Source organism: Gallus gallus, chromosome 1, assembly GCF_016699485.2.
Source record: "Gallus gallus isolate bGalGal1 chromosome 1, bGalGal1.mat.broiler.GRCg7b, whole genome shotgun sequence".
Lineage (NCBI taxonomy): Eukaryota > Metazoa > Chordata > Aves > Galliformes > Phasianidae > Gallus > Gallus gallus.
The window spans coordinates 67205715-67230137 of record NC_052532.1 but is presented as its reverse complement, the minus strand read 5'-3'; the positions used below and the strand labels follow the sequence as shown (position 1 = coordinate 67230137).

The 24423-nt window shown below is 40.8% G+C and overlaps 1 protein-coding gene across 4 annotated transcripts in view; it reads right to left on the bottom strand.

Annotated features, from left to right (window-relative positions):
- The window catches only part of IRAG2 (inositol 1,4,5-triphosphate receptor associated 2), a 52005-nt gene that overhangs the window by 11810 nt on the left and 15772 nt on the right, over positions 1-24423 (bottom strand). The window contains exons 4-25 of one of the 4 annotated variants that reach the window (NM_001348560.3): positions 23735-23845; positions 22835-23015; positions 22542-22618; positions 22383-22461; positions 21197-21355; positions 19902-20019; positions 18568-18618; positions 17135-17212; positions 16628-16684; positions 14947-15006; positions 14773-14837; positions 14588-14687; positions 12939-13070; positions 12613-12714; positions 10156-10319; positions 8515-8629; positions 7932-8094; positions 5750-5811; positions 4842-4907; positions 3875-3983; positions 2673-2820; positions 1811-1892 (exon numbers count right to left, since the gene is read on the bottom strand). In NM_001348560.3, coding sequence (NP_001335489.2) covers positions 1811-1892; positions 2673-2820; positions 3875-3983; positions 4842-4907; positions 5750-5811; positions 7932-8094; positions 8515-8629; positions 10156-10319; positions 12613-12714; positions 12939-13070; positions 14588-14687; positions 14773-14837; positions 14947-15006; positions 16628-16684; positions 17135-17212; positions 18568-18618; positions 19902-20019; positions 21197-21355; positions 22383-22461; positions 22542-22618; positions 22835-23015; positions 23735-23845 — 2279 coding nt within the window. Of the gene's footprint in view, positions 1-1810; positions 1893-2672; positions 2821-3874; positions 3984-4841; positions 4908-5749; positions 5812-7931; positions 8224-8514; positions 8630-10155; positions 10320-12612; positions 12715-12938; positions 13071-14587; positions 14688-14772; positions 14838-14946; positions 15007-16627; positions 16685-17134; positions 17213-18567; positions 18619-19901; positions 20020-21196; positions 21356-22382; positions 22462-22541; positions 22619-22834; positions 23016-23734; positions 23846-24423 lie in introns of those variants that run through there. The other 3 variants (NM_001397988.1, NM_001397990.1, NM_001397989.1) reach the window with 3 other exon arrangements.

Below are 24423 nucleotides of genomic sequence, written 5' to 3'. Positions count from 1 at the left end.
GACTGCCCTCGCAGAGCCTGTGCCTCAGCCAGCCGATGTTTCCTCTAATGCAAATGCAGGCTATTTTTATTCCTATTTGAATTCTCTATTAAGCTTAGGGAAGTTCAGCATCATGTTAGTCTCGTTCAGGCCAGTAGGACTACAGGAGTAGTGGGGAAGATAAGAGATGAATGGTGCACTGGAATGAAGCAAGGGAATCCTGAAAGACTCCTGAAGCACAAGCATGCACTGCCAACCCAGAAAGTAGATGGCACCTGGAACTGACCAACACAGCACAGCATCCTGCACGACCTCTCTGGGTAACCTCATTGTCAGTGGTTTCCTGTTTTGCAATTAAGGAAAGCCCTCAACTCCATTTCTGAAGACCTCATACTAGCTGCTTGTATTGGGATTGCACAGGCTACACTTAGAACAACCACAATTGAAACACTTTATACATTTTACTTTCATACAATCAAAACAAGCCTAAAAAACTCAGTTCTGATCTGGCTTCAACAAGTACTCCTTCATTTAGTACTGCCTGATCTCCTATGATGACAGCACTGACAAAACCCTGGAGTTACTTACACACAGAAGGTCTTCGCCTGGTCAAGCACGCCTGCAACCACAGTGCAAAGTAAAAAAAAGAGATACCTTTCCTATTAATTTGGGGGTACTCAAATGTCTCCACATATCACAAGTTTCAGAACAGGTACCAGATACAGCCCCTTTATCTCTTCCTTAGGGCAAGCTTTAATATTTACATTTTTCCTCCTCTTTTTTTCCTTTAGGAAAAGAAAAATGCCACTTGCAAGTCCAGTTGGAATTACAGAAAGCTCCAGAACAATGAAGGACAGACATTTTGAACAACCTTGCAAAGCTGTCGCTTCCCAGGAGGATTAAAATCATTGAGATTATCCCTCTAGGACAATGTAAGCAGCAGCAGCATGAGGGAGGAATTCCTCACCTTCTCTTTCCCAGCTGAGCAGTGTGCTGAGACCACAGGTAGTATCCATCTGCTATTTTCTACCTTCAATGCACTTTCTGCCTCACTTTGCACTGCAGTGAGACCAGGGCAGCTCTGAGGCTGCATGCTCACTGGTGCTGCACAGCTTGTTTCCAGGTTCACAGAAACCACCGATCAATATTCACCACTGCCCATGCTGGAGCTTGCAAAGCTAATTAGAAAGACATGCCTGTGTGGCAGGGCTGAGGTCTGGATTTCAGCAGTGAGTGCTGCAACACTGAGCACGGTGCTGAGCCATAGATCATGTGGCTATCACCATGAGAAAGCCGACTGACAGCTCAAACGGTAGGAGGAAGCAGTTTGATAGAGGCAGGATTCACTACAGCAGTGAAAGCATATCTGAACACATGATTCAAGGACGGTCTTACATACAGCAAATACATCATCTTTCAGCTGTCACAAATGTTGGAGAAAGTGCAGAGAAAGGCAGCATTCACAACTAAAGCATCCTGTCATCACTTAGAGGTACATAAGCGTGGTGAGGTCACTGAGACTTCCCTGGCAGAACTGAGTATTACTGTACAAATAGCACTGGCTGAAGTCTAGAAACAATTTTAAAAAGTTATCTCCCAGCTAAAAGCATGACCTAGTGGCACATGAACATCAATACTGTCAGGTCAGTGACAACAGTACTCCATGACTGAGCCCAAGCAGAAGGAAATATCCGAGACAAAACATCTCCGCACCCCGCTGGCTGGTGTCAGCTCCATTGCAGGGCTCATAAATCTGCATCTGCCTGTTCGTAAGGCACAAGTGCACAAAACCATTTGATACCCCAAATGTAGTTTCGGAGACAGCACTCACCTCAGTAAGTGAAGAGTCCATCATTGTAATGGAAACAGGAAGGTCTGAATCAGTACAGCCACCAGCAGAGTATATTTTCCACCTGGCAATACACATTTTATTTGCATATTGCCTGAACAACAGTGAGATACATTGCCTTAAGCACATAACAACCAAAGTCACCGCTATCTGTACAGTCAGACAGCTGGTCTCCAAGAGAAATTCATGACAAACATCAATCCCTCCTCCCCCAAACAGCAAGAACCACCACCTGTCCTTCCCAACCTCCTCCACACTGCACTGCTCTAGAGAAAACCTATGGCAAAAGCTTCAAAAGCTGCTGAGTTTCCTGCTGCAGACTGCCTGCTTCTGCATCTCCAGGAACATCCTTAGCTTGCTTTTAAAATATTCACTGACATTAGTTAGCTTGCTTACAGAGTCTTAAATAGTTCAATCTGTTTGAGAGATCTAAGGAGGCAGTTTGATAGGCAAGATCTTAGAATTCCTGCACTAGATTCTGCCAAAAAATTTCTCCTCAAAATGGTAAGAATTTGGCTCTGGAATGCAAGTGCCATCATGAGTTAAATACTGAAATAGACACAAGAACACCTACCTTCTGCCTCAGCATGACATGCTGTTCACTGCCACCACCATATCTGCCTGATGGCCATACCAGTGGTTCAGCAAAAAGTTCTTATAATACACTTGAAAAGAGGAGCAAAGTGTTCCCCTAAAACACCATTAGCTGGCCGTTCGGTGCCCGGTATTAAGAGATGCTCATCTTTTAAACTTAGCTTGTGCTGGGGATACAGCCTCCCCCAGGGCCTGCTGTATCCCAAGCAGTCTTCCACCCTTCATCCCAGAGGTTATCCTGCCATCTTACTTGCACCCTACTGATGTCACATCTGAAATGGATGCGTGCCACAGACCACAACTTTCAGAGAGGCAGGTGACAGAGCTCTGTCTGCAAGGGGGATTCCAGCTGTGCACAGGAAAGTTAATTAGGCAGGAGGTTTCCAGGTTTAGAGCATCTGTAGAAAGTGAAAATAGCACGAAGAGTCATGGCCACAGGCAAAGTTGTCATAGTCATTTACATTGATTTTCATTTCTTAAGTCTGAGATAATAAAGAAACAGACCAATCTAATAAAGATTAATAAGAAAATGTTCATCTGTATCTGGGCTTTGCTTATTTTTGTACATGGAGGTACATACAGGGTGTTACTTCCCTGTAACACCCAGGAATAAGGATTTTCGATCAGTCAGGTCACAGAAACTTCTCTATGGCAAAGTACTGGTCTAGTGAAGGGCTGTTTTGTGGTAAAGGACAGTGGGAAATACATCTTTGACCAAGGACTTTCCGCAACAATATTTGACTGGTGCAAGACAAATATCTGCCTTCTTTGTGGCAGGATCACAATAATACAGTAAGTTGCAGCTACACGCCGAGTTAGTGCATTTTAAAAAGCACATACAATCAAGCAACTTTATCCTCCATCTCCCCCCAGTATGGGGCAGGATTACATTTGAGTATTTCACAGCTTGTACTAGAACAGTCACTTTGTTCTACTAGTTTACTCATGGAGGAAATATTGTTCCAAATGCACTCTGCTGTACAGTGAAGTAAGGCTTGGGAGTTGCAGGGAAGTACAGACTGCATATGAACAAAGAAGTCAGAAATACTACTATGCTACCCGTTTGAGTTTTTAAATCAGGATTGGCCCCATCTCAGTAGCAGGATGCCACTCACTGCCTCAAGTGTGTTCAACAGGATGAATAGGAAGAACATAAGTCCCATCAATTCAAGTATCTTGCCAGGAGTATACTTGCATGTATGATTTATTCAATAGCTCCTTTTGCTTTTGGGGACCCTTGGTAGACTGACAGCCACTTTTTCAGACGTTTATTCAAAAGCATTGAAAACATGGTTCAATCTCAGATCACATGCAAAATAGGCTAAAGCCAACAGCAGGTTCTCCACGATGTAGCAGCACAGTTGGCTGCAGCAAGACTGCTCTATACAACTTATTAACTCTTCCTATACTTCAGGAAGAGGCAGAAAATTGGTAAGCACCACGAGGTCTTACCTAGCAGAGGAGTAAGACCACAGTATGAAGTATCTGAGGGCAAGGTCCTGGGAAACTCGGTACAACTGGAGGGTCCCTCACTCCACAGTCTTTTAGGGTAGCAGAGCTGCTAGTAGAGAAACAAAGTACTTATGTTCAACCACAATAAATGTACTGGTGCCATCAGCACCACACACACACAGAATTATTTTTGCATTATGTAAGTTTTACTATTTCCTCTCTGCCCACACTTTTTCTAGAAAAACTTAGACCTTTCATGGGCAGAATGGATACAAGAGATAGAATAATTCAAGTTCCAACTTCACAATTATAAGAGGTAATATTGGGAGTAAATAACATGGAAAAAAAAAAAGATGGAAGGTATAAATGCAGTGTGTGAAGGACAGGAGAAGAAAGAAACCAAACCAAAGCTGCCCCAGTCTTTCCCCTTCTCTGCTTCCAGTAAAGCCAGAGTCAGACCAAGACAGGGAGCACTTGACCAATACCTGGTACCTACTAAGCAGAATGAGTTTCCTTCAACAGGGGTAGCTGGACAGCTCCAGCTTAAGCCCTGTTGCACTTAAGAGAAGGCACTGCCCACATACCCCACAACACACATTTGTCATATAGTGCAGAAGAGGGATTATCTCAAGATGGCCAAAAGAAACTTCTGAAATACTAACACAGCTGCATTTTATCAAGCATTGTACAAAATGATTAATAATGGAAGGCAAATTGAGAAACACAGCTCCATCTTCAGCCTCTAATCCTTCTCAAAAGGCACCTTACCAAACGCCTGTACTTTGTCACAGTACTTCAGAAGCAATAGTAAACTTTGAAACATATCTGAATATATGTTTGTATGTGTGCACATGTACATAAATACACAAACACAAATATGTATATAAAACATATAATCAAGTAACTTAATTGACTTAGCAGAGTTTCTCATGAGGAGAGAATTTTGGCAATGGTCAGAATCACTTACCTTCCCTTTCACTGGTTCCGCTAACGTAGGCAGCAGACTGTAAACAGATTCTTCACCTACACAGAGCTGTTGCAGTGGAGAAACAGAAGAAGGCAAAAAAAGGAATTTTATCTAATTATTTTCAACTATCAGGAAAAATACACGATTGTTTCCCCTTGCTGTCTTCAGTCTTTAATTCTGCAGACTTCTATGCACAAATAGAAGTTTTATTTCACATGCAGCTGGTCCACAGTTTTGATCCTGCTCCTCTGATGCTTCATTTAAGATACATTTTAGGATCTTTGTCTTTATAAATACCTTCCTATTCTCTGTTAAATTCAGACTGCTCATACCCTAAGCTATAATGTTTTTTTACTAGAGCGAGTTGGGAAAGTCTTCCCACTACGTTTCCCCCTCCACCCCCTCCTAAAGATGAAGGAAGTATTTTTATTCAAAGCAAGTTATTCTAGAGTTATATAATTTCCAACATATCTTCACAGAGGAGTGCAAGGTAAAAATCATTTTATCTACTATCCCAATCCCTGGATACTGGAAGTGTTTTGTAAGGAGACCCTCTGCAGAAGAAGGGGCTGACTGGGGAAGGGGGAGTTAGGGAAAAAGATAATAACAACAACAAAATCAGTAAACCACATCATGCATTAGGGAAAGCTCCCTGGATCTATATTTGATATTATCATGTAGAACTGTTTACACTGAGACCAACACCACACACCAGTGAGTTCCAGTCCATCTTCACTGGGAGAGAAGAATGTCATGCAGATTGGCACATAGAGCTTGCTTGGACTCCACAGACAAAAATAATGGAACCGCAAGTGATTTGGCAGCATAGCTCAGCTGTAGATGCCCTTTCACCAAAGCACCTCTTGTGCAAGCCTACCTTTTCTCCTCCAGCCAGACAAGCTTCATACCTGATATAGCCTTTCACAGAGTCGCTCTCTAAGCAGCTCCCCTCTCAGCGCAATAACAGTAGCTATGAAGAGACATTTGTCAGTTTTAGAGTGTTCCTTACAATTTGATAAGGAGCAGTCCAGCATTAAAGTGCCTGTAAACTCGATGCTGCCTGTCACAAACCTATAACATTTTGCTTTGGTGGTGTTATACTTACAATAGTTTTCACAGGAAAGAGTTTTAAAAGCATACTTTGTTTTGAAAGTTCCATCATGCAGACAAAATTGGGAACCTTTTAACTTGTGATTATGTCTCCTTTGTTCTTCTATGAAGGGGGGATTCTTCCCCACACTGTCAGTGTTACAGTTCCCTATGAAAATGAATGATTATTACAGACTTTCAGAAGAGAAGGATTTGTACAAAGAGTTTTACATAGAACCACAGAATGTCTTGGGGTTGGGAGGGACCTTAAAGCCTATAGAGTTCTGCACTCCCACCATGGGCAGGGTTGCTAGCCATAAGATAAGGTTGCTCAGGGCCCTGTCTAAACCAGTCTTGAACACTTCCAGGGACAGACTTTACTTCATACTTAGAAACATTCTTTGTTCAACTTTGGTTACACCGGGACCTGCCTCTGGTGGTTTTTACTTTGATACAAGCCTCTTGGAATGTAAAAACTAAATCTAATATTGTGCAAGTAAGGAGGAAGAAATATTTCATCAGCAGGGTCACCTCAGTGCCCAAGTAAAAGCTGAAGGGAGGTTGCTCAGCTTTTTCACTGAATGATGGCTTTAGCAATTAGCTTCAAGTCATCATTCCACATTTGAAACACAGGAGGAGTTGTGCCAGGCTGACATGGGTTGAGTAGCAAGCTTCCTCATCTATCAGGTTCTCTGATCTCTTATCTCATCATGCAGGAGGGGGAAGTGGGGAAATGGAGTGGGAGACAGGGGGAGGAAAAAAAAAAACAAACAAGCCATCCAGGCCTTTTGTCAGAAGGGGCAATAGCCTTCCAGGCTTTCTGCAGGAGCCAATATAAAGCACAGTCCTTGTCCTGACCTCAACCCTGTTTGTCTGTCCTGTTCTTTGTAACAAATTCCAACTTCCCTACAGAGCTACCAGTTTACTTCTATTCGTCTTTTGAAAGACTCCTACAAACTATCTGGAGTCATTTATAGCCTAAGTCTTAGCCATTTTCAAGGCAGTAGAGTTCTGGTTTTGCTTCTTTATTATTTTTGATCAGTGGCATCAGCCTCCTTCACAGTATCTGGAGTTCTCACTCTTGATTCATGCTAGCTTGATTTGCAGAAACACTTCACCTATTTAGGTGTCATCTTTCTGTTCTATTTCCACTGTTATGCCCTTTGGTTACAAAACACTGCATAGCTTGAAGAAAGCAGCAAACATGAAAGCATGAACATGTGACTGGAGTTTTGGCATTGTCCACAAGTCAGCATGCACAGTTGGGGGTGTGTAAGAGCTGCACCTCGGGGCTAATAGAGTGCAGGGTAGTTTTTCTACAAGACAAATTGTCATTTCACACTCACATGCCTTGAGCTTATTGCCTAACACAAATCACACTGTACAGTGCATTCTGAAATGCATGCCTGAGGCCAGATATTCAGTGGGTTTAAATTAGCTTTACCTGGCAGCAAAAGCTACTTGTGTATTTGGACAGGAAAAGCCATATACACTGGAATTAAACCTACAACTTATTCACCCAACTTTGTGAAGTGGGGATGTCAGCAAGCAAGATGTAGAAATTAGTTTTCATGGTTCCATAGCAGAAGTTGCACATGTACAAAAGTGACATGATTGCTTTCTAACAAAGATACCACACAGTTATTTGTGTACACAAAACAAATCTAAACATCAAGCAGAACACAGAGCATAAAACCCAAGTCTCTTTAGCATGGGAAGCTTAAGACAGAGGGATGACTGTTAGGCTACACAGGTGTGTGAACAGCACCTTCAATAAAGATGAGGCTCCCACGGATTTACTAAGTCTTCCTCATAGGTATTGTTAGGAGTCCACAGCTCCAATCCAGCCACCATACATGGGAATCCCACCCAACTCACTTCCACAGAGCATTTTACCACAGCTGACCAGCACGTCAGTATTATTCCCTTCTGCCATAACTTATCCATAAAGGATTTGCCCACGTAAAAGTGAATGCTGTCACACTGCCAATAGTTACTCACTTTTCTGCTCTTCCATCTTTTCCTGAAGCAACCGGCAAGTGCCTGTTAGAGCTGCATTCACATCCTTGAGTTTTTGCTGCTCAGAAATGGCTTCCTTTAACTTGCATTTCAGGGATATGGCTTCCTCACAGGCAGAGTGAAAGGCTTCAGCTTGGTCCTCTCTCTAAGCACCAAACAATATTTAAGAAAAAAAAAAATGGGAAAGTAAGAAAAACAGCCTGCCTAATACAAGGAGACTCCACAGTTCATGTAGATGAAACTGAACTGCATCTGTTTTCTCTCAGGAAGTGATAAAGCTCCCTCTGAACTTCTGCATTTTTACAGTTGGGGTGGACTGTGTATGGAAGCTATTTTTGGCTTTTATTTTTTAAAGCCACCACAAATATGCAATGCTGCCTCTTTCATCAGCAAACTGTTGTCACCACCCCCTCACATTTTACTTCCTTTGCTGGTTCCACTTTCGCAATGAGGCACTCCATTCTGAACACAGGACTTCCTTTCCCAAGAGCAAAACACTGCATACAGTGCATTGCTGCATCTGCCTGCACCTTTTCGGCAAAGAAGAAACTAGTCTGTCCCTTACCTGTTTGCTGGCATCCTCAAGCTGCTTTGTAGCTTTTTGCAGTTCTAAACCTAGAGCTTCTGCCTGGCCAGCAGCTTCTTCTTGCAACTGTTTGACAGTTTCTATCTCACGTTGCCTGCAGGATGCGAGAGCACAAACCACAATCCGTTACTGACATTTTAGAGCAGGCATGCCTGGGAGATGACACATGCTAGTCACTGAGACAAGCGTTAAGAACCATATTCAGCCATTACATCTCACAGCTCTCCAGGACTGAGCACCAGAGGCTTTCTGCTTAGGAAGAACAATTTAACCTAGTAGGCTGACAGTATTTCCCCCCCCCCCCATAGTAGCTCTGGAAGTTGGAAAAATCTTCATATTTCCTGGTTTCCAACTAAGCAGTAAAAGGGCTGTGCCAGCCTCTGCAACTGGGTGTCATAGTGAAAGCTTGTAGATTATCCAGAGACATCTCAAAAATAAGATTTATTTGATCAAATTGTAAAAGCTCAGTTTAAATTCATAGAAATAATCAATATTGAGTCAGTCATTCTACCAAAAACACCCTGGAGCTGTGCCTGTAGGTAACAGCCTCCTCTGGTTGATCTCCCAGTACTCCAGAAGGTATTTCACTTGACAGTGAGCAGACGCCATACCACAGAGCAGGTGCTAAAGTTGACCATGTTCAAAAAGCCTCTTTTACTCTGTACAAACACTTTACTCGCTTATTTTTTGTCTCATTTATACAGTTAAATCTTTTTCTTGTTGCAGCCACCACAAAGAATAGTGATGCACAGAGGCAGCTCTAGGAAAGCAGTATTTTTTGATTTAAGAAATCAGTATTTTTGTCAGCTCCTTGAGTGAAGGAAGAGCAGGTGGGAGGTCTACATTAACAATGTGAATTGCATCTCAGTGAAGTGAGAGAGCAGTGTGACTGCTCTGCATCAGCTCACAGGGATGCAAAGCCCTACTAGCAAGCTGCTTGCATCCTGAACCTGGGGAATGGCAAGCATGTGAAAATGTACAGTTTAGTATAGGATGGTGGAAGGCTGACACTATGAATAAGTTTAGGACAAATAACTCAGACCATTTTTTTCTGGGAAAAAAAGAATCAGAAAAAATCTCAATCTGGCTAGCAAGTTTCCTGAATGTCCAAGAAGAGGTGGGAGGGAAGAAAGACAGAGGTTTCAGTTTGCTGTCCTTTGTTGCTGTATTTATAATATCAAATATCCCAGCAGGAACTATGGGCTAAAAACCCCCAGATTTAAAGCAATATTTTCATATTTAGTGAGGTACCTCACTGTCTTGTTTTCTCGAGAGTACAGCTTCAGTTATACCAAAAGCAGTAACAGCCAGAGGTATGTATTTCACAGGTCTTGCTTCACATGCAACCAGCATGGTTGCATCTGCTGGATAGGCAATGCTCTTCCCCACTTATCTCCTCTTAACTGCTCAGCTTGTGGTCTTCCCTCATGTTTTCAAATAGGAATCCAAGATCATATGTTACTTCATACAGAAACCTGAACTCCCACACGCTGTAATGTTACACTAAAACCAGATCTATTCTCCAAAAACCCATGGGGAAAATAAAATGCCTTCAGAATTCAGTAAACTTTAATACTTAAACTTTAAAACAAATGAAATACATCTATTTTTAAGGGGTACCTGGCAGAGAGCTCTTTCCTTAGGTGAAGTTGCTCTGTTTTGGTTCGCCTCAGGTTGCTTGCCATTCGAATAAAATCCTTATCTAGAGATTCTTTGTATTTTTCCAAGAGATTGAGTTTTTGGATCCAAAGGTGTCTTTTCTCTCCTAACTCCTGCTTGAGAACCTGTGGAATTTTGAGATTGAGTTGCCACATGCCATTAGAGGAAGAGCAGAGACATAGGGTATATTAGAACCCTGAATTACAGGATGCAGGATAAAGTACTGAGAAAGAAGAACCCAGTCTTTCCTCTGACATCGTTCATCTGATCACACAAAAATGGATGCCTCTGACTTTAAAGAATGCTTAACATGGGAGCTGTATTTCTAGGATGTTACATTGGTTCAAAGGGAAAAAAACACTGATCCCACAGGTGTGGGCCACATTACTTATTTGCACATTAGAGTTTAATATTGTTCACAAGCTTCAAACAAAAGCAAATCAGCACACGATGTACCACGCTACAGAACTAAAAGAGCCTGAGCAGTTTCATTAGATAGGTTCATTGGAGTGACATGGAGCATGGCCACGAGCAAATGCCCACATCCTGAAGATAAGTTTCTCAGCCAAAGCAGGCAGCACTTACTGTTAGAAATACCATAGCTTGACACGCGAATAGTAGAGACTTATATCAAGACTGCTGTGCTGTACATATGCCATATATCCCAGCAGAAAAGGGGCAAAAAATGTTTTTACTGTCACTACATATATCTGCTTAAGTACACATACAGATATATTTGATATTTACTTGTTTATAACAATTTAAAACATACCAGCAAAGCATGCACATCATGTACTTTACAGAAGACAGAGTATGTGTGGGGGGGGGGGTAAAAGTGGATGGCCCCAGTTTCCAAAGATCTCATCAATTTTTCTACAAAAGCTTCCTATAAGACTGAAAAGAGTACTTTTTTTTCTTGCATCTTCTATTGTTCAGCTCCCTATACCATATTTTCCACACATCCATTACATTCTAGGTGAAGACAATATGCTTGACATGAAGTCACCTCATGCTTCCAGAACCTTGAGGATGGGAGACCTTCTATTTTTAAAGCATCCTGCTCTTTCTTGAACCTCTGCTAGCTTAGTTTCCAGCCCTCTGTATACCCCCAGTATAACCCTCTGTGAGCCAGAACAGGTCAACACTCATAACAGAAGTTCTCAGCTCCATATGTTTAATGGGAATACAACCATGATGTGACAGGCAAATCAACACGCATCTTTCAGCTGTGAAATATCAAAGCAGGAAGTTTTTCAAGACCAAAAACTTACAACAGTGCAGGAAGGCTGGATGACTCTAATGATTGTTTCCTCCTGCCCAGGAAGGATGGAGGAGGCCAGCTATAATATTTTGCAACACTAGAGGAAAGAAAAAGGAGTATCTTTCTGCTTAAAAGCTAACAGCCTAAAGTAGTGTGTATTGCGGTGTCACCTGTTATTACCCAAGTAGGCTGAATAGAGGTTTTGCACCTACTTAAAAGACTACATATAGCATTAATATGCAGTACAATGGGTTAGTGCGTAGCAGAGTTCTTAACAAAAAACCTATATCCAGTAAGATGGCCATCTGAGAAACTGCTATTACATGGAAAATTGGGGGAGAAGACAGGGAGAAAATAAGAGGGTTGAGCAGTATCAGAAGACTGTCGCTAACAAAGGGAGAAGTTCTAACCACGGTTACTTCGATTCTATACCCTCAAGTCTTAAGAGAAAAATGAGAATAATAGTAAGTATACATTATGCCCCATCCCTGGAGGCATTCAAGGCCAGACTGATTGAGGCCCTGGGCAACCTGAGCCAGTGGGTGGCAGCCCTGTCCATGGTAGGAACTGACTGGGCTTTAAGGTTCCTTCCAACCCAAAGTATTCCATGATTCTATGATTCAGTTGTAAAATATATTTCTGTAGAAACCTTTTCTGATGCACATCCAGTAAGAGCTGAACATTTTGCTTTTTAAAAGAGAATCTGGTTAAAAAGCTTGCCTTCCTCCTCTTCCTGGTGGAGGAACCATCTGCCTTGTAGTCAAACAGAGCAAAAGAGAAAACTGGTGCTTTAGAAACATAGAAGTTTCAAACAATGGATAGAAAAGCTTCATAGCTCACCCTACACTGTGTTGTCACCTGACTTCAAATCTACTTGCTTCATCTACCCTTTCCTTCAAGCATAGGGATACCAAAGTGATGTGTCAGACAAGTCAGGAAAATCCCAACACCTGAGTAAAAAAAGCTGTTACTTCTTCCCCCCACACTCCCTAAAATTAGAACAAAATATACTTTTTCCTGTACAGCCATATCTGACCCATAAATGGACTGCTATGACCTCAAATAACATATATAGCATGCAACAGTAAATACCAGGACTGTACAGAAAACTTTAGGTGAGTATGACAGAAAAATAGCATTAGAAAAATGTTACTTACCACAAGTTTTCTCTCCCAGGCCTGCTGCACATTCACATCAGGATCTTCTACCCATTGTAAAGAAGTCCTGACAAGCTCCTCTGCTGCAGAAGCTTCTTCTTGCTAAAAATAAAAAAAAATTATAACTGCTAGTCTAACGCTACTTATAATTACCCAATTCATAAGCAATGGGATAGTAGATGCTGAATAACATTGTTAGAGATGCCCCACTTCTACTTCCAAATAAGTTACATCTACTTTTTGTAAAAAGAGTGAACATGAGCTGATTAATAACATTTGAAGAGGCTGTAATTAAAAGGCTGACAACAGACCACAACCATACTCACATAAGCTAGACCACTGACCAGGTTTTGCATAACAGCCTTAAACTTTTCTCCCGCATGTTCAGGTCCCTGAAGTAAGAACAGTACTTCACGGTCCAGCGTTTCATCCAGGGACATCCATTCAGTCTTGGTAATCTTTGAAGACACAGAAGAGCCAGCTAGCTTATTTTGACATCCTTATTACAGAGCAGCATCAATGACATTTAGACTTCCCTGAAGTATCCTAGCATTGTATTTACCAGAAGGTCAGAGCTATCGAAACTTGAAGCCTGCAAAAGCTTTTCAAACACATGATGTCTTGGAGATTTAATAAAAGAAAAAAAGCAAGCAAGCCAAGCTCCTGAATGAGCCAATGTGAGTTTCACGTCAGAAGTAGGTAAGAAATCAATACCTGTTTTCCCTTACTCAGAGAAGGTTTTACCAAGTGAAGAAAAAGCAGAACTCCTCCCTGCTTTACAGGTGATTAGGTGGAGTTGCATCCCATTCAGTATTTGAGAGGTAAACACAACAACTCACTGCAGCTATGCAGAGTTGCAATAGGTGACTGTACATTACTTTTGAATCAGAGGTGTCCAGCCAAAAATACCTCTCACTCCCAGGCCTACATTTTCAGTCCTTCACAGGATCTTCTCCCTCAAATGCTATCTACCTCTTGGAAAAATGCAGCAAACAAAAAACAAGTAGCAAAGTTATAGTGAAGACTTACAAGAAAATAATTAGAAAATAAAATTACTGCAATAACACACTTGTTATCAGCTCTGCTGAATAACTTTCATCTGAAGAGATAACAACAGGCAAGGAAGGATAGGACTCCATGGAATGCTTTTAGGGAAGTAGACATGGAATAGCTGAAACCAAAACCACAACATAAAAGTAGGCTGCTGGTGCAGCAGTTCTCCACTGGAGTGGAGCTACAAGAAGAATAAGTCAGAGCTTGAACTTCCAGTGTATGATCAAAGTGCTGTTCACAGAAATTAACTGCAGAGGACACAGGCAACACTACAGCTCCAACCCAACAGGCACAGCTACAGCACTAAGATTCACCAGATTGTGCCTGGCTCATCAGAAGAATGCCTCTCACACTCTCTTCTGAGTTACTATCAAAAGACTTCAGAAAAAACAGTTGGACAGGACTTCCAGATGTTAGGAACATCGTTCCCATTGAGAGGCAAAGGAATGCTACCTGCAAATAGATGCTCATCAGTTTCTAAATAAGTTACATGAAGACTACAACCTTATCAGATGTTTACTTTGGTGCTTAGTTTCCCTTTTCACTACACTAGATTTCAAGAAATATCTGTCCTCCTGTACTGCAAAAGTCATTGTTTGTGTCCAGTGTAGGCAGTACTTACTTTCTTCATTAGCTTGTTATGTTTGATGACTCATCTCCTATCAGTCTCTTCTTCTGCCAACTAAATAAATGACCATAGCTCTTTCAGATGATAAACATCTGCAAGTGGTTGCTTTGCTTTTATCTGGACTTTCTCTGATATACTTAAAACAACACTCTAACCCTCACATTCTATGCTTATGTGCTAGGACTAATGAATCCAAACTCTAGGATTATATAGCAATCTGCAGAAAATGAGCTTTGTTTTTAATTTACTGATGCAAGACAACTGGGATAAGATTCAAGAGGATCTGATTCACACCTCAGAAGACTGAGCAAGTTCCAGTTCACAGTCCAGTGAATTCATCTCTTCAGGAATACTACCATTAACTTTGCTCATCAACGGGAAGCTCAAACCATTTCTAAAAGAAACAGGAGAAAATAAGAATCAGTCCTTTTTGATTTTTCCATGAACTATTTTTCCTGGGACACACTCTCAATACTCACGAGATCAACTCTTGCTGCATATGCCGCATGTCCTCCAGTAGCTTACTCTTTTCTGCCCGCAAAGTCTAAAATATATTTATCAGATCTAGTTAGAGTGTTAGTCTGGCATGCAGACGCAGCACATGATATGCACATTTCCCCCCAAACAGACAATAAGTAAGCTTACTCCCATACCTCTATAATCGAGGAACACTCCACAATGGTTAATTTCAGTTCTTTGATGTCCTGCTCCTTCTGCAAAGATTGTGGAGAAAAGCTTTAAAGCATACAATCTGATAACTAGCACACCTACCTGTAGTTATAGATATTCATTTTGTACTATTGTGTTTTAGTTACAAAGCATACTCAATATTACACCACAGCAGCAAGCTGCTGAAGAATGCCTCACCTACTGGCCAACAGAAAGCACTTGGAACACCTTTTCCAGAAGTCAGGGCAGAACTAAGAATCAGAACTAAGGGCATAAGGGCATAGGAAAATGCTTTCCAGGTGCTATGTTTTAGTTTATCAGTTACCTGGTTGCTACATCAGTTGCAGTAGATTAGAAAAACTCTACTTTTAGTTGAAAATCTGGACCATATACGCATAGCACAAGTTCTTTTTTTTTTTTTTTTTAAACCAACTGATCCTTCAAGTTACTTCTTGTGTTCTCCAAGAGCATGGGGCTTTGTAAATTAAACAATGCCTAGTGGAAGGGCTGACAGAGAACACTATCAACCCTCATGATAAAACAAGACTGAGTTGGTGGAAGTAGCAGCTTTCTTAGCATCATGCACTGGGCTTCAGCTGCATTATCTGCTGCACAAACAACTGAAACATTTCCTGGAGAAAATAGGAACTTGAAGTAAGAGCTCTGTCCTCTCACCCCTTTAATGACTTCTACCTTCTCTTCCTCTTCAAAAATACTTGCTTTCAGTGAGCTGAAACTATCAATGATGAAACCATTTCTCTTCAGATAAAGAGCTATGTTTTTCTGTTGTTCTGCTTTTTAATAGAAATACCTGAGGTAAGCCCTTGTCCCCCTGACCCTAAAACCAACCACTTGCTCTCAAAAAACCACTCAAGTTTTCCACATCAGTTTCCTCAAGTTGATGCAAACCAATCACCCTGACCTACAGAAACACACACTCCGGTATCCAGCATTTAATATTCCCTTCTTGACAATAGATTAAATGAACAGCCCAATTCTGTCTTGTCACTATTTGAGAATTCAAACCGTACTCATTTTTGTGGTGAGCTGACAGACAAGTATTTTATCAGCTGATTGAGAGCATCTTCAGCTAAATGGAAACTTCGTTAGCCCAGAAAGCACTTTGCACAATTCACTATGCTAAAACCTGCATGCAGTCTTGTTTTTTGTACTTGCATTTTATACTTAAGTACAAAAACACAGCAGAAAAATAGTTACCTAGGCTTTCCTGAAGTGCATAGACCTCAATATGGAGAAAACAGATTTTCTTTTCCATTGAGTTCCGGATCCATTTTGACACAAAATTAAGTCATTTAAAGCTAATTAGACGATGGAGAAAGATCATTTTCAGGTACATTCTTTTACTGTCTAGTGAAGGAAGTAGCCTCCAGAAGTCTTTGCACATTTTTCTGAAGTTTGGAAGTTTGTTTTAAAAGATTCTGATTTTTTTCTTTTATAAGGAACAGAAACCTTTAGTTATGCTGACTCACTATCAGGTTCTAAAGCAGATCTCGCCTACTTCAAAGACATTTATAGGATCAGGTTCTGTTGTGTGAGAACATTAGAAATCAAAGCACTACAGCAAAGACTACTGCCTTGCCTTTTTGCAAAGCATCCCATCTCACTATTTTCAGTCAAGACGTCAATAAAATACAAGCAACTAACCTGGATTAAGCTTGCCTCTTTATTCACCACAGTGCTCTCATAGATATGCACCTGCATCTGAAGAGTGCAGAGAACAAAGTCATCAGCGTGAACTATAACAATTCTATTCCTACCTGTTATGGTATATCTCCAAGTTCAGATCTTGCACCCAATTAAAAGTGTTCTAACATCTCAGTCAACCCTTCTCTCTTCTTGCCTGTCTGGGCCAGTAATGTCGGCAACATCAGCCAAGGTGCAACTTCCTAATGCATCTCCTCAAACAGTGAGGAAATGGTTTTCTGGAAGGCTAACTTTGAGGGATGAAATAAAAATGTGGTTTGCCTAATATTAGCCCAGTTTTTAGCCTCCGGACAGCAATTTTCTTCATCAAAGCTGTCAAACTGGCCAAGTTAGGATAATAATGCAGTTCTTTACCACACACAGGTTCAGGGTTGTCTACCTTCCAGAGAAAGAAGCTAGACCTGAGTAAACCATAGTCTAACTTCTCATGTCTCCTGAAATGCTTACTTGAAGCTCTGCTGCACTTTTTGAGAGGTCCAAAATCTTCTTTTGAAGTCCATCAGTGTCCATGCTATTCCTAATATTCTGAACAAAATAGAGAATGTTTAGGCACAGCTGAACAGATTGACAGCTTCTCTTTGAAGAAACTAGGAATAACAACACCTCCACCCCCAAGATACTGCCTACTCTAAAGCAGTAACAGCATTTATGCACATACAAACTTTATTCTCCTACTTCTCATGCTTCTACACCTTTCAAAATAAGGGTCTGATGCTGCAAACATGTTGGACAATAGGAATTGCATTGTAATTTTTGCTCATATGTTTTAAGAAAGTCCTATAAGTTAAAGGCAAAAAATACAAATTTTTTAGGGCAACAAGCTCTATCTTAAGGCACGTATTCACTGTAGACAAGTCTTTGGTCAGAAAGCAAAACTGTAAGAGTGAAATTAACTTGGTGACACCAGCATCTTCAATTCAGTTCAAAGCAGTCTGTTTCTCCTCTATGTGAGCTAAGCTTGCCCTACTGGAATAGTTTTTATTTTCCAATTTCTCCAAAACACTGTTTGAACTGAAAGACAAAATGCCAGAAAATGTCAGCAAGATTTTGAGGCCCACTACGAGTGTAGGAACAGAAATACACTGTTAATCAATGCCTATTGAGACATAGTAGTATTCGAGAAAGACTAATCTCAACATGGCAAGCATGCAGTGAACAATGACTACTACATTTTTGCATGATGATAGATTCCCGAAACCATATTTTTAGATTACTTTTTATGATTTAATCTGTTTCTGCAATCTCACTTTAAATACTGCAAAAGTACAGCCTGTAAGCAAGTATTAAAATTTTTTCATCTGATAAAGTCTGCTTTATAGAATATGTACTTAAGATAAAGTAAGAATTAACTCCCCTCTGAAAAGGAGTACAAAAAAGCCAAACAAAGCCTAGAGGGATAGATCCATTAGCCTCCTGTGGATCCATTACTGGGCAAGGACTGATCCGGGAGTGGAATCCTCAGCCACCGTATTTCTTTAGAACTACAGCTCCATAAAGAACCCCTCCTTTGGATCTTACATGAGGGTAACAGAAGCGAATGTAAAACGAGAAGAGTTTATTGGAGGTTGTTTCAATATAGAGTTAGTGTATTCATAGCTGTACAAACTAAGCTTAGTCAAAGTCTGTTTCTAAAGCTGTGAATGTGAAAAAGTCAAAAGCTGCTTTGATCCCATCCCCTATGTTTCCCACTTCATACCCTTGCTTGCCCAGCCAGTGGAAAATCTGAAGCATAGTACAACTTCAAGATAAGGAATATTAGAGCAAGTCATTTTTGTTAAACATAAGATATCTTGACAATCCAATTAGCATATCAGGCTTCAAAGTCTCACAAAAAAATTATTAGGAAAGAACATGTACTTTCACAAGGTCATTTATTTTACCTCTTCTTGAAGAGAAGCTATTTTGATGACAAGAGATTGATTTTCTTTTTCCTGATTAATAGAAAAAAACAAAACCAGAAAGAAACAGAGCAGTCATTTTTAGTACATCAAGTTCAAAATCCAAAGCCAAACTAAGCAAAAGCAACAGAGCACAAACACATGCGAGGCCCAGCACAAAGCTATTGCTTTGCATTCCTGTGCCTCAGAGAGAACAGTGAGCACTGAAACTTGTGCAGCTTCTACACTAGCTAAACTCAGTGTGACTCCAACAGTTCAAATTAGAATAAAACTTAGACCACTGGATGATGGGAAGAAGGGATTCAAGGTCAGTGAGAGCAATGGTAGTTATGCTCATGTTTGAGTTCAGACAAGTCTGAAAAGCTTGTGTGCCACATCATACTCCTCCATCACTGCCTCCATTTCAGAGGAAGAAAAATAGCAGTGTTCCACTCAGTGTCTCCACAGTTTAGGGGACAATAACTAAGCATCTATTAAGTAGAACTACAGAGCTTCTCATATTTCTTCCTTCCACTCTATCTCCCTCTCACAAGGAGATAACTGGATATAAACCAAACCAGAAACCAGGGGAAAAAAAAAGCAAGCATGCAAGGTGGAACAGAATAGCTCCTCTGCATGGAAGAGCTTTTTTTGCTGTCTTGTAAATACCCATCTAAATACCGTGTGTCCCATCAGCAGCACACAGATGTGGAATACCCATTTACAGCTATACCCGTGCAACAAGATAGACTGCACTTTAAGCAAACAACATGCACAGAAGCACCACAGAAATATGTTCTCTGGTCAGCCTGCGCTCTGGCATCTGGCAACACCTGCTAAAGATGCTGCAGCATCAGCATTGCTACCATGCTGCTTTACATATCTTATAGTCACATGGGCTTCGCCACTCAAACATCTAGCATGCAATTCAGATGCTTTCACGTGGGTGTCTCATGCTGTTTGAGAGACACACAAGTATGCTGCCTGGGTTCTGGCTGTCAGTTCAGAATAGACAGATGTCCATTGGGCCCTTGCTATTGCTACCAGCTCACGTGGATAATTCCAAGGGCCCACTGAAGGTTTTGGAAAAACAGCTCCTTTGTGTGGGCATCTGAACAGAGCCTCCTACCCCAATGGTTCTTAAAAAAAGTAATGTGCAACATGTAAACTTCTGGCAGAACACTTCCAGCTTTAAATCAGACAGAGCTTAACAACAGCAGCGTGGTTATCATTAAAAACAGCTCTCAATGTCAACTTCCATGGCAGACTGGCCCTCTCAAATCTTTGCTGCAGTTGATGTTAGAAATTGTACAACATAACCTGAGAAGAGCACCTACCAGCTGTTTATTCTGACAGAGCATCTTCTGCCCCTTCTCTTCCAAAAGGTTCAGGTTGTTTTTTGCTTCTTCTAGTTCTTCTTCCAGTGATTTGGCTTTCAGCACAGAGTGCTGGATGCTGTTTGGAGGGAAATAAATCCAAGAAAACTTCGGCAAGTTACACTCGGTCATTAGATAGGGTTGACATACCAAGAACATTGTATTTTTAGAAGCTGCTGGGGACTTATTCTTTGGCACAGATACTTCACAAAAGTTATGGGCTTTGCTGTTAAGTAAAGGCTCACAGATTCATTATCCACTTTACCACATCTCTTCCACTCTCACAGTAAGGGAAGAGAGCTCTAGCAGGCATAGCACTAAAGACAGTATGCTTTTGTTTGCATCCACCTACCAAACTATCTTACTGTAGTCAGATACCAGATTAATTTGAGCACAAAAATTAATCTCAACACTGCGTTAGCAGTTAAGGAAGCCATTTCAATTCAGTTTAAGGATAAGCCTTGCATCGGGTTCTTTTCTCAGCCTGACACCCTAACCTATACACATTTAGTCAGTGCAGCAAGGCCCTTTTTCTGGCTAACTCTGGGCTGCGCAGCATCACAAAGCACACAGTCTGACATGAGGGCACACATTCCACACCAGCAGTGCTGCAAGCCTGTTGCCTTAATATCCCCAGAATATGCCAGGAATGGTTTGGCAGTTGACATAACTACATCACTTTTGAATTAATTGGCTAAGATGAGCATTACAAACTCACTGTAAAAATAGCCCTATACTCATGGCATTGATGGTTCCCCTGGCTGCAGCAGTACTTGCTAGTGAGACAACGCACTTTAGTTCCTCAGGGGACTAGCAGAATAGCTCTTACACGGTTATTTCCTCCCTGCTTGGCAGCAAGCAGAATGAATAGCTCCCCCCAAAAAGGAGCACAGAACTGGAAACCTTACAGGGCATAACTCTTCTCTCAGTAATATTAAGACTTTTTCACCCAGTCACCTCAACTTTTATTTACCCTTCAAGTTTATTCATATTTACCCTAAAATTTTGCCTAGATGCAAGTCAGCCTGCAAGAACCAGGCTAAAAAAGAGTAACTGATTTAATAAGAACCAGGAGGTACAGAGCAGAACAATCAGGCAAGAGGGTTAAACCTCAGACACAACATTAAGCCAAGAAAGTTGCTGGCATGAAGCACTAGTGAGGCTACAAGCACAAAGCAAGGCTGGACCACTTGGTAGAAGATAGATCCACCCACATTACATTGTGCAGTAGAACAGATGGCACCAGGGTATCCCACCTTTTTATTTGTTGGCATAAATTCTCATTATCTGCCAATAACTTGTTGTTGGTCTCATCCACAGCTTCCAGGGTAAGTTTCAGCTTGTTGTTCTCTTCCTGAAGCTTCAGGTTGTTGTACTGCAGGTCAGCGACACAGGTTATTAAGTCAGATGTCTCCCTGTTGCAGTAGCAAAACCAGAGGAAAAAGTCTGTCAGTCACTCTCCTTGATTTTAACTTAGACTTTTCTTAAAATCCTGAAGCTGAGTGGCAGTGATTAGAGGGGCAAGATGACAGCTCATAAAGGATTTTCAATGCTTGCAGTGAGCAGCCATTTGCAGTCAAAATCCAAAGTATCAGATCATGTTTAGGTAAGTTCTAAAACTCCACAGACACTAGGAAATATTTCGTCTTTAGTAAGTGTTTTTTACTCCCTACAATGAAAGTACGCCACCAGGTGAGTATCACATCTGTATGCCTGCAGGACAGCACCTTCAGCCTTTACTAACCTACTCTTAGGCTCTAGCTAATACTTCTAACTCCTTGAGTTCTGGGTCCTTTCACTTCTCCAAAACCACCCTGCAACTATGCTTTCAACTAAAACTTGAATGAGGATCACCCTTCTGAGGTCCTAAAAATGAGAGAAGCATCAGAAGGTAGATCTGAAGATTTGTAACTACACAAAGTGCGAAAAGCAATCTTTGAAAATTCCAGTGTTGATTAAGGACTTTGGTATCAACCAAATCCAAATCTGAGTCATGATTATTAAGAAATAAATAACCCAAGCAAAACTAATGACAAAACTAATGATGAGTATTTTCAGCTTCTATATAATAATATAATATAACAGCTTCTATTATCACACACCTAAGAACTTGGAAAAAAAACAAATCACGAAAGAGGAAGAGAAAATTTAAAAAGGAAAAACAAAAACCATAATTTTCTCTCTCAGGAAAACTCTGACCACAGGGAATTAACAAGGTAGACAGACATGAAATGACTAAGATACCAGTAGGGAAAAATTACTACTGTGTTTTTCACTTTGAGTAGAAGCTGTGAGGAATGATGTGGCAGTATCAAGAGCACCAGGATTCCCAACAAAATAGTTTTCCAAAACCACCAGCTTCAGTGGTTGTAGGAATTTCTCTTAAGCAATCCAAAGATAAGAGTACTAAGTTCTGAGAAAGAATTGCTTTAATAGACTTACATGTCTCCTTTGGACACATCACCTCCAAATGCCTCCAAGCTTCCTGACGTAACGTTCATCCAAAGAGGTGTCTTTTTTACTGAAAAAGATTCTTTTTTTGGTTATGGAATAAAAACCACAGTGCTTTCCTGAGTGATATCAGAATAAAATGGTCTGCACCTTCAAAGTTGTTTCTATGCACTTTAAACTCCAGGTCTTCTATGCTTGATGTTGGTTCCTCAGTAGCACTATCATCCCTGAAACACAGAAGCATCAAGAGTCACATCCAAGAATACGAAAGAGAAGCTTGTTGATCTTGCTTACCAACTCGTAATGCTTAAAGCTTTCAGCCAAACACCACCTCATGGTCATGATCCCTTTGTTCCAAAGTACAGGAAGTGCAAGCCACAGGAAAACTTTCTACTCTCCCACTTTCACAAAAGATTTGAGATAAATTGATAAGAAGCTCTTACCACTTCCTCTTACAGTCTTCAATCCACTCTTTCATGATGGCATGGTATGTTTCAAGGTCCACGGAGACATCTTTCTGATCAGGGTCAAGCATGTTGCACAGCTCTTCAAGACCACTGTCTTCTAGTCCTCGACTTGTTGTGTGTCTCAAATAATCAACTATCTTTGAAACTGCTACTTTTCCTGGAATAGATACATGGGACCATGCACCAGATTGAGAAGACAAGCAGGCTAATGACAAAAAGCTGCAAGAGGGCCTCCTACTGGTCTGCACTAGTGAACACAAAACTGCCCTCTAGAGCTGTAGACAAGCAAGCCATGACTACAGCTCAAGTGGAATTTTTTTCCCCCCTTTCCTCTTCCCCTAATGCAGAAGCATGAAAGTTAAGTTACTAGTTTTGTGGACTTTAGTTTAAGAACAAGCATGCCTTATTTGTTGTGTTACTACATTCAGGCCACTCATTAAACTGAGCAAAACCTGTGACTGATATCATCTTACTCTGCTGGACTCTTGTCTACAAACAGTAGTCACATTTGAGATGGAACTTGGAAGAATAACCTCCTGCTCTGAAGTTTCCTAGAGTTCTTTTCTAACAGGGAAAACTCTATAAGAAATAAGCGGTCACTTCCAATATGGCTGATTGTCAAATGCTTGTTCCTCTACTTCCTCTGCACTACAGTACAGCAAAAATTACCTGGGGTGGAAGAGAAACGAGAGGAGAAGGGAAGGGATGCATCATATAAAAGAGACATGATTATATGATGTCCCACACATACAGCCACTTAAGGCATCTATTCTTTCTAAACATATCACAGATTGCCATGCCCCAAGCTGTAACGTGATCTTAATTTCAAAAGTTTGAGTGGAAACTGAAAAACAGCAACAAAAGGCACCAACAAACCTGTATGTTTAACGTCACACGCGTGGAATATGGTGGTCAGTAAGTCTTCTTCACAGATCAAGCTTACATCACACATGTCACAGGGCTGCAAAACTGATGACTGCTTCTGTCCTGTGAAGGATAAGTTCATCATTGCCCACCTTTATTTGCTCATAGTAATCTTCATGTACGATACCTTTTAACTTCAGTATTGTTTCTGCAATAGCATAAGCATGCACAACATACCACAGCTTGAACAACATGCATTTTTTTTTCAGGTGATTAAAAAAACAAACATAACTTTTATTGTTAAATAGCAGCAGGAACCGATTCCAGTTGAGGATTTGAATTTGGGAACCAGCTTACACATCTACTTCTACAGGTGTGTGTTTGGGAACTCTAGCTTTTCCTTTGCTTGAGGTAAATATTATGTAAGATAGAACATGTTATGAAGCCAGGTCTCTATTCTCCCCCTCCAATCTTCCCATATCTTGGTCAGGTTGAGAAAACAAGCCAAAAACTTTAATAAGAATAAAAAAAAAATCTATACATATACTTTGATCTTTTTATATTAAAGGTGGACCACACAGATAGCTAAAGCCCCCTCTCCTCAACAAGGAATCAAGAAGTCTGAAGAAGTATTCTTTACTCACATTTTACATTGAGATTTACATTTCTCAGGAAAATATGAGATTTGGCTCAGCTTTTTA